This window comes from Hyperoodon ampullatus (genome assembly GCF_949752795.1).
Source record: "Hyperoodon ampullatus genome assembly, chromosome: 3".
Taxonomy (NCBI): domain Eukaryota; kingdom Metazoa; phylum Chordata; class Mammalia; order Artiodactyla; family Ziphiidae; genus Hyperoodon; species Hyperoodon ampullatus.
This window is the reverse complement of record NC_136916.1, coordinates 61,815,700-61,832,754: the sequence shown is the minus strand read 5'-3', so window position 1 is coordinate 61,832,754 and position 17,055 is coordinate 61,815,700. Positions and strand designations below refer to the sequence as shown.

The 17,055-nt window shown below is 47.7% G+C and overlaps 1 protein-coding gene across 6 annotated transcripts in view; it reads left to right on the top strand.

Moving 5' to 3' along the window:
* Positions 1-1,200, top strand: part of CELF6 (CUGBP Elav-like family member 6) — a gene marked incomplete at both ends in the record, with an annotated part of 29,553 nt that extends 28,353 nt beyond the window's left edge. For 4 of the 6 annotated variants that reach the window (XM_079698938.1, XM_079698939.1, XM_079698936.1 and 1 more), the window contains 3 exons: positions 140-220; positions 307-450; positions 1,073-1,200. In XM_079698938.1, the coding sequence (XP_079555064.1) occupies positions 140-220; positions 307-450; positions 1,073-1,200 (353 nt within the window). The remainder of the gene's footprint in view (positions 1-139; positions 221-306; positions 451-1,072) is intronic. The other 2 variants (XM_079698940.1, XM_079698937.1) reach the window with 1 other exon arrangement.
* Between the last annotated feature and the right edge of the window lie 15,855 nt (positions 1,201-17,055).

Below are 17,055 nucleotides of genomic sequence, written 5' to 3'. Positions count from 1 at the left end.
ACCCTTGGACCCAGAACGACCTTTCTAGGGGTGAGGGTTACTGTGCCCTGGCTGAGTTGGTCAAAGGTGGCCAGGCAGATGGGGCCCTGATTGGGGGTGGCTCCTGGGGGTCACTGCCCACTCCCACCTCTGTCTCCAGCAGCCTATCCGTCGGCCTATGCCCCAGTGAGCACAACTTTTCCCCAGCAGCCTTCAGGCCTGCCCCAGCAGCAAAGAGAAGGTGAGGGACAGGGGTCTGGAGATCAGGGCCTGGTGGGGCTGGACTCAGGATTCCTCCCCTGAACCAGCCTGCTCCCGTTCCTGCAGGCCCCGAAGGCTGTAACCTCTTCATCTATCACCTGCCTCAGGAGTTTGGTGATGCAGAACTCATCCAGACATTCCTGCCCTTTGGAGCCGTTGTCTCTGCCAAAGTCTTTGTGGATCGAGCCACCAACCAGAGCAAGTGTTTCGGTGAGCTGAGCCCCATCCCTAGGCCTCTCCCACTCCCAACTTCGAGATTCCTTACAGACCCTAAGACTGTACCTCCGGAAGTCAATGATTCCTAGAAACTGAGTGTATAGCGCTCAGCAGGGTCACAGACCAGTGATGAGGCTAAGCCCAGACCAGGAACAAGTCTATTTCAGGTTCACCTGGGAAGGTCAGGTGTCTGGTAGATCTTCAACCAGGTTAAGCTTTAGAGTCTAGCCAGGGCAGGTGGAGTCTGGGTCTGGGACCAGAGATCCCCTCCAACTGCAATTCAGAGGACCAGAATGGGGGCTGTGGAGAGAGAGAGTTTTCCCATGCCAGGGAAAGACAGGGAAACACCCCACCAACACACTACCTGCCTCCCCAATACACACACTCAGAATTACCTCCTGTCCTTCCAAGAATCACACGTTTAGGAAACTCAGGCCACTTGTCTGTGTAAGTACGAGCATGTGTCCGTGTGTATGCACACGTGCAAACACTGGAGGGTGGAGGAGTACTGATTGATGGAACTGGCCTGAGGGGGCAAGGAGAAGGGGCTGGTCATAGAGAAAGGAGGCCCTGCCACGTAGAGTTCCCAGCTAACCTCTCTGCACACACCCTCCAGGGTTTGTTAGCTTTGACAATCCAACCAGTGCCCAGACAGCTATTCAGGCCATGAATGGCTTTCAGATTGGCATGAAGAGGCTCAAGGTCCAGCTAAAGAGGCCCAAGGATGCCAACCGGCCTTACTGATCTACTCTCACTGACCAGCTACAGAAAGGTGAGTCCTTAGTGGACCCCTGGCAGATGGGGCCTGAGTGATGGAGGCGCTCTCAGCTTTGATATTCCTTTTGGGATGCTGGGGGCACCAACCTCTGAAAAAGTCTGGGAGAGAAGAGCCAGGAGTTGGGAGGAATCCTCAGTCTGAGGCTGTGTTTTTCCTTCAATCTAAGGACTGAGATAAATTAGACAACATTCCTGCCCCCACAGTCTGGGAGAGACAATTACAGTAAGATCCAACCAGTTCGTTCCACTCCAGAGATAGCCACAGGGGACCATAGTAGAGAATTCCTGTGTGGGGAGGGCAGGGGGGTGGAGAACGAGACTAGAAAAGTAGGTTTGTGCTAGCTTGTGAAGGGTCTTAAAGGCCATGAGTTTGGACTTTATCCTGAAGATGGTAGAGGACCACTGAGGAGTTTAAGCAAAGAAGGGACAGGATGTAAGGGCCGGGATAATGGCAGTGAATATGGAGATGAGGAGAGAAGCAAATACACTGAAGATGCAGGATCTACAGGGCGTGGTGGTGATGGGGAGGGCTATGACAAGCTCTCAGGTTTCTGGCAGGGCCAGCTGCCTGCGACTTTTAGAGATTGCTGTCTCAGAAGATCCACAGGACCCTGCCTCACTTGAACTACCCCCAAGGGAGCCCTCTGGAGGGGGGGCTGGGCTGAGGTCATCTGCCCAGGACCCAGGGTCAGGCTTCAATGGAAGCCTGAGGTCCAGCCACTCACCTGAGCCTGAGGTCCAGCCACTCACCTGTCACGGATAGGGCAAGCTGCTCTTCTTGTCTTGCCCTCCAGAGTGATTTTTTCCTTTTTTTCCCTTTCTCTCTCCTTACCAATTAATACCCAACATTGGAAACTGAAGAGTGAGAAGAAAGGAAAAGAAAAGCACAGAAATGCTTGAGCAACCCTTCCTGAAGGAGCAGCCACAGATGGAGGTGGACCCAAGGCCAGTGCCTGGGCTCAAGCCACTTTAAGGATTGTTTTCACCAAGTGGGTTGTACTGTGCCTGTGATGTAGAGCTCAGGCTGGCAAGGCAGCTGGGGCTGGCTGAGGAGTGACTGTCTAGGGGAACCAGCAGAGGGCCTTGGGGGGTGCCAAGGGCTTCTCCACGAAGGAAGCCCAGATTTACTTCTTTCAAAATCATATCATTCCTTAGAGTTTAGGGACCAAAGGACTATTGCTTTTTAAAGAATTATAGAATTATATATATATATATATATATATATACACACATATATATATATATATATAAATTAAAACAAAGAAACAAAAAAATCACAAGAGAAACAAAAAGGACAGTATAGAGTCTAATAAAAGCTACCTTTAAATATCCCTAGGAGGCAGGGTGAAGGAGACCCTTGAAGACCCCAGCCTAGGCAGAGGAAGGCTGTGGAAAGATTGTTCTGTGTCTCATTCCCTCTTAACACCCCCCACCTCCACCCCACCACCTTTTAAAAATAATGAAGGACTTGAGGTCTGGGCTTATATGCAGGTAACAAGAGAGTTATTGAAGCAGTGAACCCACAATCCCCAAACTCAGAGAGCATCCATGAAGAGGCCTCAAGGAGGAGCTCTGGCCTGCCCTGCTCTTTGCCACCCCGAAAAACCCCTTAAGCCAGCAGGGGTGGGAACCTGCCTTTCCTTCTTGACAGTCTTTTCAGTGGAACCACTGCTTCCTCAGGCAGGAAGAAAGGGAGTTTGGACTGCCCCAGCCTTTCCCTTCCCCATCCAGTTAGACAGAGGCCCTGCCTTTGGCTGAGCCGAGACACCTCCTGTTTCCCCTCACCTTGAGCCAGCCCCAGTGTCCCCTTGCTCCAGACCACCTTCTGTCTCTAAGTCTAAGTTTGCCCACCGGTAAAGTAGATTCAGGATATATGTAGAGGGCTGTGACAACAGACTTGGAAGGTTCGCTACTGTATATACTGCCATTGAGAAGGGGATAATTTTCAATATGTAGAAGCTTCAGAATTTAGAGGTCCCTCTTTACCCAGGACCTGGGAGGGAAGTAGATGTTTTGCCAAAATACTTCATCATTCCTTTAAAAACTACATCTTTCCTATGCAAGAGTGTCTCAATGTGCTTATCCAAGGTGCTTCTAGATGGTGAGCAGTGTTCAGCTTAGAAGTGGTGTGTGCTCTGTCTGTCTGTCTTTGTCTGTCTGTTGTATACAGTGGGTGCCATATAAAGCTGATCAATGGTGGTGCTTCCTGCCTGCTTCTGTGAGATGGGCAAAAGATTCAGCTTAGAGCACCATGACTCACTTGCCTTGGTCAGCCTTTCCTGGGCCTGCAGGGCCTTGCACATAACTTTTCCTAGGAGGATAATTTTCCCTCTACCCCACAGACCTGGATCAAACTAGTCTGGGGCCCCAGCTGTGTGGTGGGCACTCTGGTCCCTAGATGTTGCTGAGACTGGAGGCCTCTGATCTGATATCACATCAGACAATAAAGCATGTGGGGGCGGGGGCGGCGGGTTCCTCCTTAATAAGAGTTTCTAAGAAAATTTGTTCCCACCTGTTCCTCTGTCTTTGACTCGTTTTTGGAGGGAATGGGATGAAAAATAACATTGCTAGGTAAGGTGCGGTAGTGCACAGGGCTGACATGTAGACTGACCACCCTGGACACAGATGGGAATGTTAGCACCTGCACATTCAAACAGCTGTTCACATGGAGGCATAGAGACCCCTCACTGCTAGGTGCTGAGCACTTAGGGGGAAGGACAGTCGGATAGTGTAGTTATAATGGAGGGCCCCAGAGAGTCTGTGATAGCAAGAAGAGTACCTAATTCAGACTTGACTGGTAAGGCAGGTCAGAGAAAGGTTTACTGAAGAAGATGAAGGAGGGGAAGGGTCTTCGAGAATGAACTGGCACATTTGCACAAAGCCATTTGGACAGCTGCATCATGCTGATAAATTATTAACAAGAAATCATAATGATAACCATTTATTCGGTGCCAATTATGGGGCAGACAGTGGGCACCAAGATAAGACCCTTTCCCATTTCTAACTCTGCCCTGAACCTTAACTCATCAAGTCACGTCAAGACACAAGCCAAAATGGCATTTGAAGTATCTTGTTTCATGGTTAGGGGCTGGCAGACCATGTATAAATGCTACAGAGGTTGGCAGGATCTAGATAAGGGGTCGGCAAACTATGGCCTGTGGGCAAGTCTGGCCTACAGCCTGCTTTTGTATGGCCTACAAATAATAATGTTTTTTTACATTTTTAAAGGGCTGTAAAGATAAAACAAAAAAGAATATGAGACAGAGACCATATGTGGCCCACAAAGCCTAAAAGATTTATCTGGTCCTTTAGATAAAAAGTTTGCTGATCCCTATTAGCTCATGGAAGACGTGTATAATGTCTAATGAGTTTAAGCAACAATGGTGTTTGTGTCTCTGTTGTGTGTGCATGTGTTAGTCCAAATCCTTTCAGCTTCAAGTGTCAAAAACCCAACTCAAACATGTTTAAGCCAATAGGAAATTAGTTGGCTTACATAATTGATAAATCAAAGGATGTGTCTACCTTTAGGCATGGCTTGATCTGGGGGTTCAGATGATGATGTCTCCATCTCTTGGCTCTGCTTCTATTTGGTGGCCTCACTAGTTCCAACTCTAAAGACCTTGGGAGGACTTTGGCCAGAATGGACATGTGGCTACCTCTAGGGTGGAAGAGTAGGCCACCGTAATTGACAACTTCACAAGGACTGTGTGGAGGGGAGAACTGGGTCTTCAAAAGAAGGGATGATGGGCAGATAAGCAATTTGCATCCACAGTATTCCTTCCCTTTATTGTTCACCTTCCACCTATACTTTTCTTGACAAGCATACACTTTCAAAAATGTGCCTGCCTAACAATGCAATATTCCTAGGCCCAACAAAAAACACAGTCACCCACTTCTGAATAGGAGACAAAACAGAATCATGCCCAGTTGCTTTATTGAGCCCTCAGTCCAGAGTCCCTTTGTGATGTGCAATTCTTGACAGGTCTGGATATACCTTCTTGTGATTTTGCAATCTCTGGCTTAAAGATAAATTTAGCTACCCCTACATAACCAATATGGAGAGAAATAGGGTAACCATTTAAAAAAAAACAAAAAAACCTTCCATTTGGAATAAGGGAGAAGAGAAAACAATGGTCACTAATCTATAGCATATAACACATCCTTCTGGACAGTGGAGCAAGTTTTTTCGTCAACATAACTGATCGCTCTTGGTCCTTTCCACTGGGAAATATCTCCCTCCTTTATGGACAGCCCTGAGAAGATAACCTCTTCTGGAATTGAATCATCCACCCTCCCTTTAGACATGGGTTTGGACCCAAAGATTGCCTTAGAGATTATGCCTTCCCAGATCCCCGATTGCCTGGTGAGGATTCTCTGGACAATTCCTTACAAACCAAATGATTTGATTCCTGGGCTCTCTGTGAGCTAGTAACCATCGTCAAGAATCTTGCTGAGTTCTTGTCCTTGAGTCTGGATCTGGCCCTTGTGGTTTCTGTCTCTTAGCAACAGGTCACACTTGGCCCATTCCCCTCCCCTCAGCTTCATGGTTTCCACAATAGCCTGTCTGTGATAATAAGTCAAACTTAATCTGCTCAGTGCCCTCAGAGAGAGATTACCTATATAACACTTGGCTGGCTCACACTCCAGTGACCCTGACTAGATAGTCAAAATCCCTAAGTGGTACTGGCCCCTAGGTCTCAGATCCAAGGCAATGCTTAGGACAGGAGTGAGGCAACCACACAAGCACTCATTCTGGACAATCTGCAGCTTGCTCCACTCCTCGCCCTCTGGCTATGGTCCATTATTACACTAAGGCCACATCACCAAAGCACTCCTGAGAAGAGTCTGTCAGTGGACATTGAATTGGGGGGGCCCTCTGAGAACTTGTTTAACTTGCGGACTGTGGGCAGAGTCTTCAGCCTTCAGGAGGGCCCCCGGAATTTCCCTCTGTCTCTCTGGATGCAACCTGGGTGTCTTGGATACAGAGAGAGAAGACCTTTGGTCTGAGATGGGACTGACAACCTCTGACCTCAGAGCAGCTCTGGATCTACTGCGTGCTCTGACCAGACCTGGGGTCTCACCTCTGCCTCAGTGGAACAGAACATGCATGTAATACCCTCCAAAAGAGGGTACTAAGGTCAGGGAGGTCACAGAATCTCTCTTTATCTTTTCCAGCTTTGTTTGCAATCTTTGGCATCCACTGTCCTCACTGTACCTGCCTTCACTGGGACACAGCCAAATCCAGCAGGGATTCAGAGGCTGTTTTGGGCCTGTGTGCCTCCCTCAGCCAGTATATTTGCTCAAGCATGTTACACAGTCCTGTGTTCTTTGGGAGAACCAATGAAGGAATAAACCTCATGGGCTCAAGAAGCTCAGAGCCAAAGCGGATTCTGTAGCTGCCCTTCGAGCTTGAGCCATGTGAGGTCCACAAAGAGTTGACCAAATCTGCGCCAAGTGCAAACTCAGAAAGGGTGGAGAGCTACTCTTTCTCTCCCCAACCCCGCTTCAGACACTGCCATCACAGTATGGTAGCCTGGGCTGATCAGAGCCTTTGATTGGCCATCTGTAGAGGGGACTTTAAACTTCCATGCTTTAGCCTTCTGCCCTCTAGTGGCCTAAGAGCACAGAGACCCAGAAGGCAGAGCAAGCTGCAAGCCTGGGTTTGACTCTTCCGAAGGTAAGTCTTAGGTACCCAGGAGAAAATGCAGGGAACCACAGAAAGAGCCTGAGAAAATTAGCCTCAGCTTCTTCTAGGGAGTATGCCAGAAATGGGCTGACCCTGCACCCTTGCCACCGGGCTTCTGACAGGAATCCAGCAGTCTGGGCTGGATTTCCTGCATGCGAGCAGGAAAAATCAGTTGTGCCCTCAGGACCTTCCTGCTACCCCACTGTTGGGACTCAGTGTTGGGGTGGGGGCTTTGATTGCGGTTCACCAGGAGGAGAAATGAGAGGGAATTTCCCCATCTGTTCCCCTCTCATCTCCTGTTTTCTACTGGCCAAGGTGCACCTCACGGAGAGCTAACCCACTGCATTTCTGAGTTGCATCACCCTCTGGGTGGCTGCTTGGGAAGTCAGATCCCATGCCTGCCATGTGGCATTTCTACCACAAATGTGGAAGTGGAGGGGCTACTCGGCATGGGTGGGGTGCCAACCAAGAGAGAGAAAGACGGAGGTAGCCCAGGGAGCCCAGAAAGGTGCATGAGGGTTGTGACCAATACATCTCACTCTCTCCCACAGGATTCACAGCCAAGGTCCCCAGGCACCAGAACCGCCAGGACTGTCTGAATTTTAAGTAAAATAAACATTATTTAATTTTGGAGAAAGAAGATGCATTCAGGTGTGGCTCGGAGCATCCGGCTTTTTCTCTAGAACTTCCCAGGCCCTAAGCTCCAGTATCTCCTGCTTGATGTCCCACCACTCTGCCTTTGTTCTCACTCATTTTAGTTTGGGGTAGGGGATCTGGCTTTTATAATCTGTAAGACACATGATTATCTGACCCTTGGCAGTCTAGCTAGTAGGCCAAAGGCAAAAAAGGCAACTCTAAACAAAGCTGCATATGGTCTGGTTCTGCCAGCATGGAAGCAAGCTGAACCGCAGTTCCTTGCTAGAAATCTTGCGAGAGGCCAGCATACTCCAACGTCCAGACATTTGTCCAGTGTGTCCCTGGAGTCTCCATCTAGGATGGATACCTGACCCAAAGCTCCAGATAAAATAGAAGATCACGTAACCAGCTGACCTGATACCACATATCAGGGATTTCTAACTTCCCACTCAAGGATGGGCAGATCCCCACACTACCTCCACTTCACTTCAGTTCCACCAGATACACATTCTAGAGTCTGTTGATTGCACACACCATTCCATTTGTGTATCAGGTCTGGTTTAATTACAAGCGACAGGAACCAACCCAAACCAGCTTATGCAAGAAGGGAGCTGAGAAGTGTAGTGCTATTACCAACCAGGCAGGGCTGAATTCAAGGGCTCAAACAAATGTCATCAGACCTCTCTCACTTCATCTCTCAGGGCTCTGCTTCTCTTCGTTCCTTGTCCCCTTCTCTTTCCTGCCATAAATATACTTTCTCCCTGTGATAGAGAGCTGGGTGCCAGCAGCTTCAATCTCATATGCTCCTGGCACCATGGCCTCAAAAGCAAGAGAGTTTAAGGGGAAGGTTATGATTGGCTCTGCTTAGGTGACAAACCCTTACCTGAACTAATCACTTTGGCCAGAGGGATGGAGTCCCCTGCCTAGCCTGATGGGTCGTGTATCCACCTCTGTGTGGTGGAAAATGGGAGGGAGCAGAGGTGGCACTGTGACTGTCAGCCCCACTAAGTAGTCATAGAATGTAAAGACATGTCCTGCATGGTCTGTAAAAACATGTAGTTTGACCTGGCTGGAGCGTAGGATGCAGGTGAGGGAGTGCTGAGAGTCAAATAGGAGCCACAGCCATAGAAGGGGTACGTATTTTATCCTGGAGGTGGTAAGGAGCCATTGAAGAATTTTAACAGAGGAATGACATGATCAGCTTTGGGTTTTAGAAAGATTCCCCTAGGCAGCTAAGTGGAGAAGAGATCAGAAGAGTTGATACTGGGCTAGTTAGGAGGCTAGTACAATGGTTCTGGTGAGGAAGAGTAGGACTATAAAAGAGGGATTGATTTAAGATGTAATAAGAGGTAAAATTTGTTCTGTTCACACGAGGGTGGGAGAAGTCTAAGATGGTTTCCTCTCAGGGTTCCAACTGAACAAGTCATAGGTGCTACTTACTAAGCTAGGGTCATGAAAAAAATGCAGATTGAGAGGAAGAAGAAGAGTTTGCCTGTGAGACATACAAGTGGAGTTGTCTAAAAGGCAACTTGAAATGCAAGAGGTAAAGGATGGAGATGTATATTCGGGAGCCCCAGTCACCTGCAGTCAGTGTGTCACATGGGACGATTTAAACAGAAAAGCCACTTTTTTCTTTTAGTGCTAGCAAAGAACTAGAAACACTTTTTACTGTGTAAGTGTTCTCACTTACCCCTCTCTCATTCTAAGAAAAAGATTTCCCAGGCTTATTAGTTTTTGTTTTTGTTTTTGTTTTGTAACATATACATGTATCTATTCTTCAAATTCTAGAAAAGCCGTCTCTTGAAATGGCACTGGGTGGGTCATGGGATTGCCAAGCAGGACATGCAAGCTTGAAAAACAACTGGGAACAATGGGAGGCCAGTCCACCAGAGCAAAAGCCAAAATCAGATGTCAGACTAGCACAGTGAGAATATTGCCACTGTCATCACCATTGGACACTGGATGTCACCACCACCAGTACCCATACCACTACAGCCCCCAAGCACAGGATAGAGCTGATTGCACTGTGGCCACTGCCACCAGGATGAATTCTCCTTGGTTCTGTTTCTCTGAATCATTTACTCCAGAATCTACTTTTCTGGGGGCTACTTGGCCAAGCTTAGGTCACATACCTCTGTCTTAGATGCCAAAAAGCTGGGAAAGCAAAGACCCAACCTTTCCAATATCTGTCATGGAAGGTGGGCTCTGCTTACCTCCAAGACTTGTAACACAGGAAGGTGAATCAGATTCTGGGAAGTCACTGGAAAGAGTGATGAAATGAGAAATGGGTGTTGACTGAACTGTTTTTTTAAAATTATTATTATTTAAATGATGAATGACAGAAAAGGAGTCTATTAAGGAAGTTGTGAAGGAGCCACATGAGGTTTAGGAAGAAACTGGAAGAACATAGCCCATAGGAGCCAACAGAGGAAAGGGATGCAGGGACTGCTGATCAACGATGCCAACTGACATCAATGGTCAAATCAGTTGAGCCTGGAATTTTCCAGTGGGTTCGGCAGCTCAGAAGTCATCTGTTACTTTGGTGAAAGTATCTTCAGTAGAGATTTGGGGGAGAGGTAAGATGGCACTAGATTTACGGAGCACATGGGAGGTAAGGAAGTAGAGATGGAGAGTGGAAACCACTCCCTAGAAGCTTGGTTGAAGGCAAGAAAAAGTGTGTAATAATCAGTAATGTGTGGGATTAAAATTGGATTTTTTTTTAGGTTGGGCTAGTTGATCAAGTTTATATGCTGAGATCAAAGAGTAAGAGAGAGGAAAAAGTTGACTGTCCATGAAAGAGAGATGAAAATAAAGGATCCAATTTCCTGAAGAGACAAAGGGAGTGAAAAACAAATTGCAGTGAAACGATTAAGCTTGGATTTGAAGGGAGACCTCACTACCTCTGAGAAAGAAAGGGAGGGAGAGATTCAAATGTTTGGAGGGGGCTGAACATTAAGGCAGTTTCCTCACCCTTGCCTTTATTTTCTCTGTGAAGCAGAAAGGGGGATGGTGGCGGAAGCTGATGTGTAGAAGGATTGCTGGGTACACTCAGGGCCTAGCTGAGGAGACTGTGAATTTGTTGTAGCTCTATATTGGGTCTAGGGTAAGTTTTCTTAACTATTTATTCTAGATAAGGGTGACTCATAGATTCTAAGGTCAGAGGGCCTCAGAAATGGTCTGGGAAACTTTCAGGAACCAGACAGCAGTCTTATGATTTCTGGTCTCTGCCTGTCCAGGCTTCATTCTCTCTCTGCAGATAAACTTTCTCCATTCCTCATTCCTCATAGTATCTGGGAGGTGGATGCACCATAGCTCCTGAGTTTATATCTCTTCTGCTCAAGAAACCAGTCCAGTTAGAATCATAATCTCTCAGCCCTAATCCAAGATTCCCAGGAGAGAACATTTGCTTAGCTCAGCTCGGATTAGGAATCCACTCACAGTTTGATAAACTGCAGCCAGAATGCCAGGGGTCACAGAAGACAAACATGGCCCTGGAGCCTATAGATCTGGAGAGTGAGTGTGGAAAATTTAATTCCCAAAGAATAGGGCTCGTGGGCTGGACTAACATAAAACAGTGTCCACTCACAAGCTCAATTCTGCGGGACTGGGTGATTTCCTTTATCCTGGTTTAGGATAGGAGAATAGAGAAGATAGATGGCTGGAATATCTGTGGCTATGATTTTAAGGGCAAGCATATTAGCAAAAATGTGGTTAAAGTAACTGACCATAGGATCTAGACCGGATGGAAAAAGTGAAGCCAGGAAAATACTGATCAACTATGAGGCAGTTGAGATTCATGGGATTCATAATGAGTAGAAGAGCTGGTGGTGTGAGTTGGGGGGAAGTGAGGAGGGGAAATCCTGGAAGGTTATGGAATACTGGACTTTGACATTTCACTCATGGGGACAGACCTCCCGTGCTTACCCAAAGTGCTTCTGTTCAAACACTTCCACACATGCTTGGCTCTCCAAAGCTGCTATGGGGCCCTTGCTGGTGAGTTGTTTGAGGGAGCAGAGCCGACTCCTTCCCCAACGACTCTGAACTTCTACATTCTGCCACTAAGGCTCCAAGTCCTGTTATTTTATATACCTCACTTTTTTCAGTTATTATACACAATGCGTGTAACAAACTAATATTAAGACAGTGTTGAAGCCCAGGCTCAGAGGCCAGGTGAGAAGAGCAGGGATATATCAAAAGGGATAGTGAGAAGGGAGATGCTGAGGTTATCCAAATGTAAAAAAATCACTGCGAAATTTTATATATATATATAATTTTTAAAAATATTTATTTATTTGGTTGTGCCGGGTCTTAGTTGTGGCAGGTGGGCTCCTTAGTTACAGCATGTGGGCTCCTTAGTTGTGGCATGTGAACTCTTAGTTGTGGCATGCATGTAGGATCTAGTTCCTGGACCAGGGATAGAACCCAGGCCCCCTGCATTGGGAGCATGGAGTCTTATCCACTACGCCGCCAGGGAAGTCCCTCACCTCACTGCAAAAATTCTGACTGAGGCCAGCTCCGGAGGGATAGATATGTTACGTGTTTACATCACTCAGAGCCAAAGCCTTCCTTGTGTACACTGTGTCTAGCTAAAAAGAGGGAATGAGGAAGGTAAGTAGATATAAGATAAGCTTTTCCCCATTAGTGCTGATGGAAAAGAGAGGCACATGGGAGCTCCAAGACACCCAATTCTGATAAGGATGAAGGGAGGTCTGGCCACGTCTCAGGGGAATAACCATAATAACCACGGTTAACAGCTTCCATTTATGGACGACTTCCTAGTCCCAGGTTTTCTGCTGGTTACTTTATATGTGTTAGGTTGAACCATATGAAATTTCTGTTTTGTAAAATACAAAGAGTCAAATACCTGCACATTCATACGGTTCGACATACCATCTCATTTCATCCTCACCACAACAGCCCCATTAAACAGATATCACTGTCCCCACTTTACAGATGAGAAAACCAAGACTCAGAAAGTGAAAGTCTTGGTTTAAGGCTGAACAATCAGTAAGTGCTGAAACCAAGCTTTGAACCCACGTTGTCCCAATAGAAGGCCAGAGTGCTTTCCAGCACACCACAGCTACCAGGGGAGCAAAAGAGTTAAACTTAAGAATTAAAAGACGCTGGAACTTCCCTGGCGGTCCGATGGTTAAGACTATGCTCCCAGTGCAGGGGACTCTCAGGTTCAATCCCTGGTAGGGGAACTAAGATACCACATGCTGCGTGGTGCAGCCAAAAAAGAAAAAAAATTAAAAACAAAAGAAGAATTAAAAGACCCTAAGGTGTTACAGACTAGAGATTCTTGGAGTCAGCAAGGTCTCAGGGGGACCGTCTCAATCTTTATCCGCCACCCGGGTTCTAAAGTAGAGAGGTAGCCGGAACTGCCTCCCCCGCTCCTTCCTCCCAACCACAAGGGGCGCCAAACGCCAACAGCTTTGCTCAGAGGGCCCTCCGCGCACCCGCCGCGCCTCTCTTGTTTCTCCACGCACCCGCCCAGCCCCACGGCGCAGGCGCCACCCTCCGCTCCGCACCCTGCTCCCAACCATCGATCACTGCGCAGGCGCCCCAGCCAGGCGTCGGGGGAGGTGGTGGGCCCAGGGGCAGGCCGCGTGGCAGTTGGTCCGGAGCGGGCCACGTGGTCACGGTGCCGCCGCGCGAGCGTGCGCAGAGTGGCTCAGCGCGGCCGTGACGGAACGACGAGGCGTGGAGTTGCGCGACCTCGTCCGCCCGGCCCGGCCCCCGCCCCTTGGCTTGCCGCTCCGCCCCCGCGGGGCGTCCCGGGCCGCTAGTTCCCTCGGCGGCGGCCGCGCGCGGCCCGGGGTCGCCGTGAGTACTCACGAGGCCAGCCTGTGAGGCGGCCGCCACGGGGACGGGACGGGGCGGGGCGGCCGGGCCGTGGGAAGGGTTCGGGGCCCGCCCCGCCTCGGCCGGGGTGGATAAAGTGAGGGGCTTGCGCCGGGTGGCTCTGAAGGGCCCTCCTGGCCTTGACAGGCTTCGCTGAAGGCTGGGCGGCTGGCGACACAGATCGGGCACAGAGCTTCTTCCCCGGGAGGCAGGTGTTGGGTGTCTTTGGGGTCTCCGGAGGAAACCGGAGAAGAGCTTTTAATTGCTCCCCTAAAGGAGGCCTCAGGGCCTGTCCTGAGAGCGCGGTGGCAGCCAGTGTTCAGGGGCTCACGCCGGCCTCTGCCTCCGCCGGGTATCCTGGATAGCGGGAATCGCAGGTCTGTGGCTTCTCCCCCGCACTCTTTGTTCTGTGGCCTAGGCTTTCTGAGAGGAGCGCTCGCTGTAGAGCGGAGTAACCTGCTTGCCCAGTACCAGTACCACAAAGCTGGGAGTCAAACCCAGAGTATAAACGATGAGATCGGAGGCTTTGACTAGATGTAAAGTTGTCACACCGGAGAAGCGCCCTTGGGCCTAGGCCAGGACCTTTGTCATCCGGACTTGAGGCTTATTTACATTTGGCCTGTCCCCGTGCAAATTCTCCGTTAGCTGCCATCATCCAAAGCACTGAAAAACAGACACTCTTCTCTGGGCATTCTTCACACAGTCTGTATTTGGCCTGGCTTTTCTTGAAAGGTTCCCTGCTTTACCTCATTTGGATAAGTTAGATAGGTCTCTCTTGCTTAAGTCATTAACAACTCCCTTAAGTGGTTGTACCCAAATCACAGGAAAAGTGGCTGTAATTAGAACCTGTCAGATGTGCGTAAGTCCCAATTCCACTTTACTCCTGACTCTAAGCAAGTAGCTTGACCTCCCTACACCTGATTATTCTATACATAACATGAAAGCTTTGAAATAGACCATCTTTCAGGCTTATTCCTCTTTAAAATGTCTGTGATTCCATGAATTCCATAACTACCCACCATTCCCCTTTTCCCACTCTTCACCATTTAAACCCATTCTCCATCTCTCCAGAGAAATGAGCCTTGAGATTAGAAGGTGGGAGTCCCTTTCACTGAAACAGCCTGGTTTGAAAAAGGTGGTAGTTTCTGAATTGTCTTTTCCCTGGACAGGAAAAATTTCCTCTGAACTACCTTTTTCTCCTTGTGGTAACAACAGAAAAGAAGCAGCAACAGCCCTTGGAGAGAGACTAAGTTTTCTTGACTTCCACAGTGACAGAGAGCTTGTGAAAGTTGGTACTTCTGGCCTACGCTGCCATCATCCTACCACCCAGCCCAAGACAGCCCAGGCTGGACATTAGTGCCTCCCTCTTTATTCCTCTGTGATCATCCAGATCAGCACCTGACTGTTTATTTTCAAATCTCACAAACACAGCCGCCAGATCTTCATATTCTGGTTCTCGGCTGCTCTTGAAGGTGAATGGAGTCTTGCTTTTTAAAATCATTTTTGTATGATTTTTGTCATTTTTGTCTACGTAGATGTGTTTAAGTTCTTGTATGTCTCTCCCCTTTGGCTTACGTCTCCAGCAGACAGTTCACTCATTCATTCACTCATTCAATAAATGTGTGTTGAGGGGCTGACATTATAGACAAAAGAGTCGAAGCCTCTACCACCATAGAGCTTATATTCTGGTGGGAGGTAAATGCAATAAACATTTTGTACGTCAGAGCGTGGTAGATGCTGTGGAAAAAAAGCAAGGAAGGGGGATGGAGAGTGCTAGTATGTTGTGTGTTGGGGTTTTGCTGTTTTATATAGGATAGTCAAGGTGACCTTCAAGCAGAGATCTGAAAGGGTAAAGGAGTAAGCCATGTGGGTATCTGGTTGAAAAGCATTCCAAGAAGGGTGGCCAGCAGGGGCAAAGGCTCTGTGGTGGGAATATGCTTGATATGTTTGAAGAACAGCAAGGAGACATTTATGGAGTCTTAGTGATAATCTTCCTGTTCACATTTAGAGTTAACTTTTTAGAGAGAGCCCTTACAAGAGTACAAGAGTAGACTCTGGTTTTGTTTTTCTTTTTATGAAAATTTCCAACTGTACACAGAAGGAGAGAGTGTAAGAAACCGTTATGTACTCATCATTCAGCTTCATCAGTAAAATCAACATTTTGTCATGTTTATTTCATCTCCCCCCCCCCACTTTTTGTGCTGGAGTTGTATTTTAAAGCAAATCTCAGATATCACGCCATTTCACCTCTAAGAACTTCAGTTGCAGTTTCCCTTTGCATTTTTTTTTCTGCATATTGTTTTTGATGGGTCAGTCAGCACTGCCAGCTGGAGGACTGCTGTGCTGTTTGCCCTGGCATTGTGCTTTATAACTCCATTCTGCGTCAGTTACCAGGTTTAAGTTGGTATCTGAGGAACAGACCATAGGCCGTTGAAACATGCAAGGATTTAGAACAGTGGTTCTCAGAATAACTTGGAGGGCTTGTTAAAACAGATTACTAGACCTCTGGAGTTTCTAATTAGTAGGTCTCAGTAGGGGGTCTGAGACTTTGCATTTTTAACAAGTTCCCAGGTGATATTGATGCTGCACATCCACAGACCTTACTTGGGAACTACTGATCTAGAAACGTAAGGTTAAATAGAACCATATTAAAGACCAAGAACACCTCTGTGTAAGGTTGGAGTGGATGAAACTGAGATAAGTGCAGAGCCAAGAAGGCCTAGGACAGTGGTTTTTAATCTTGTGAAATGGGTAGGGGTTAGTGTTTTTCTGAGCATTTCTTAGGATCATTATTACATTATTTGGGGAGTAGGTTCCAGGAGGAATCCAGGGCATTATTTTGGCTGTGACAACTCAGACTGTGTCTACCAGAGAATGATCAGTGTTGTTGAGGACTTTTAAACTTAGCTATGATTGTTATATAAAGGCTTTTATGGATACTGGTGTTAAATAAGAGATAATGACTCAATTTGGAGAAGTAACTAGAGGTAAAGAGTCCAAAAAAAGAGTCTGCTTCTGATGGTGGTTGGCGCTATGAAGAATATTCTAAAATGAACTGACTAGGCTGAGTAGCATAAGCATCCGGTCCTGCCATCATTTTTGGCTTCAGGGGTTGATATAACATTATGAACTAGAGCAAGAACTTGCTTCAATCACAACTCTCCAGCTGGAGAACAATAATGTCTTATGTTTGTATAGTGCTTTCACGATTCATTATTTTTAAAGAACTGTGTGTACATGCATGCAGGTATGTCTCTGTGTGCAAGTGTCTGTACATATGTATAATAAAAGTGTACCCATAAATGTATGCTTGTGTATTTGCCACCCAGTTATTAAGTGGTGATGAGATCAATTGTTGTCTACTTTCTACAGGACAGTGACTTGTTACCACCACAACAGCAGAGCCTGTCTTCCTCAGCAGATCTCCAGTCAGCCCCTGACATCTCCCCCTCCCTCCCTTGTCTCCCTTTGTGGCCTCCTAAATGCCCATCTCTTTGGCCTGGGTTCAACTGGTGGTATGGAGGGGTGCTGCCTAGCACTGACCTGGGAGTGTGTGTGACCCACTGACCCAATGGTGAGAACTGACTGCCCAACTCTCCAACTGATCATCCAGGGGTAGATGGAACAAAGTGCAGACCTCACCTTTTCCCGGTGTT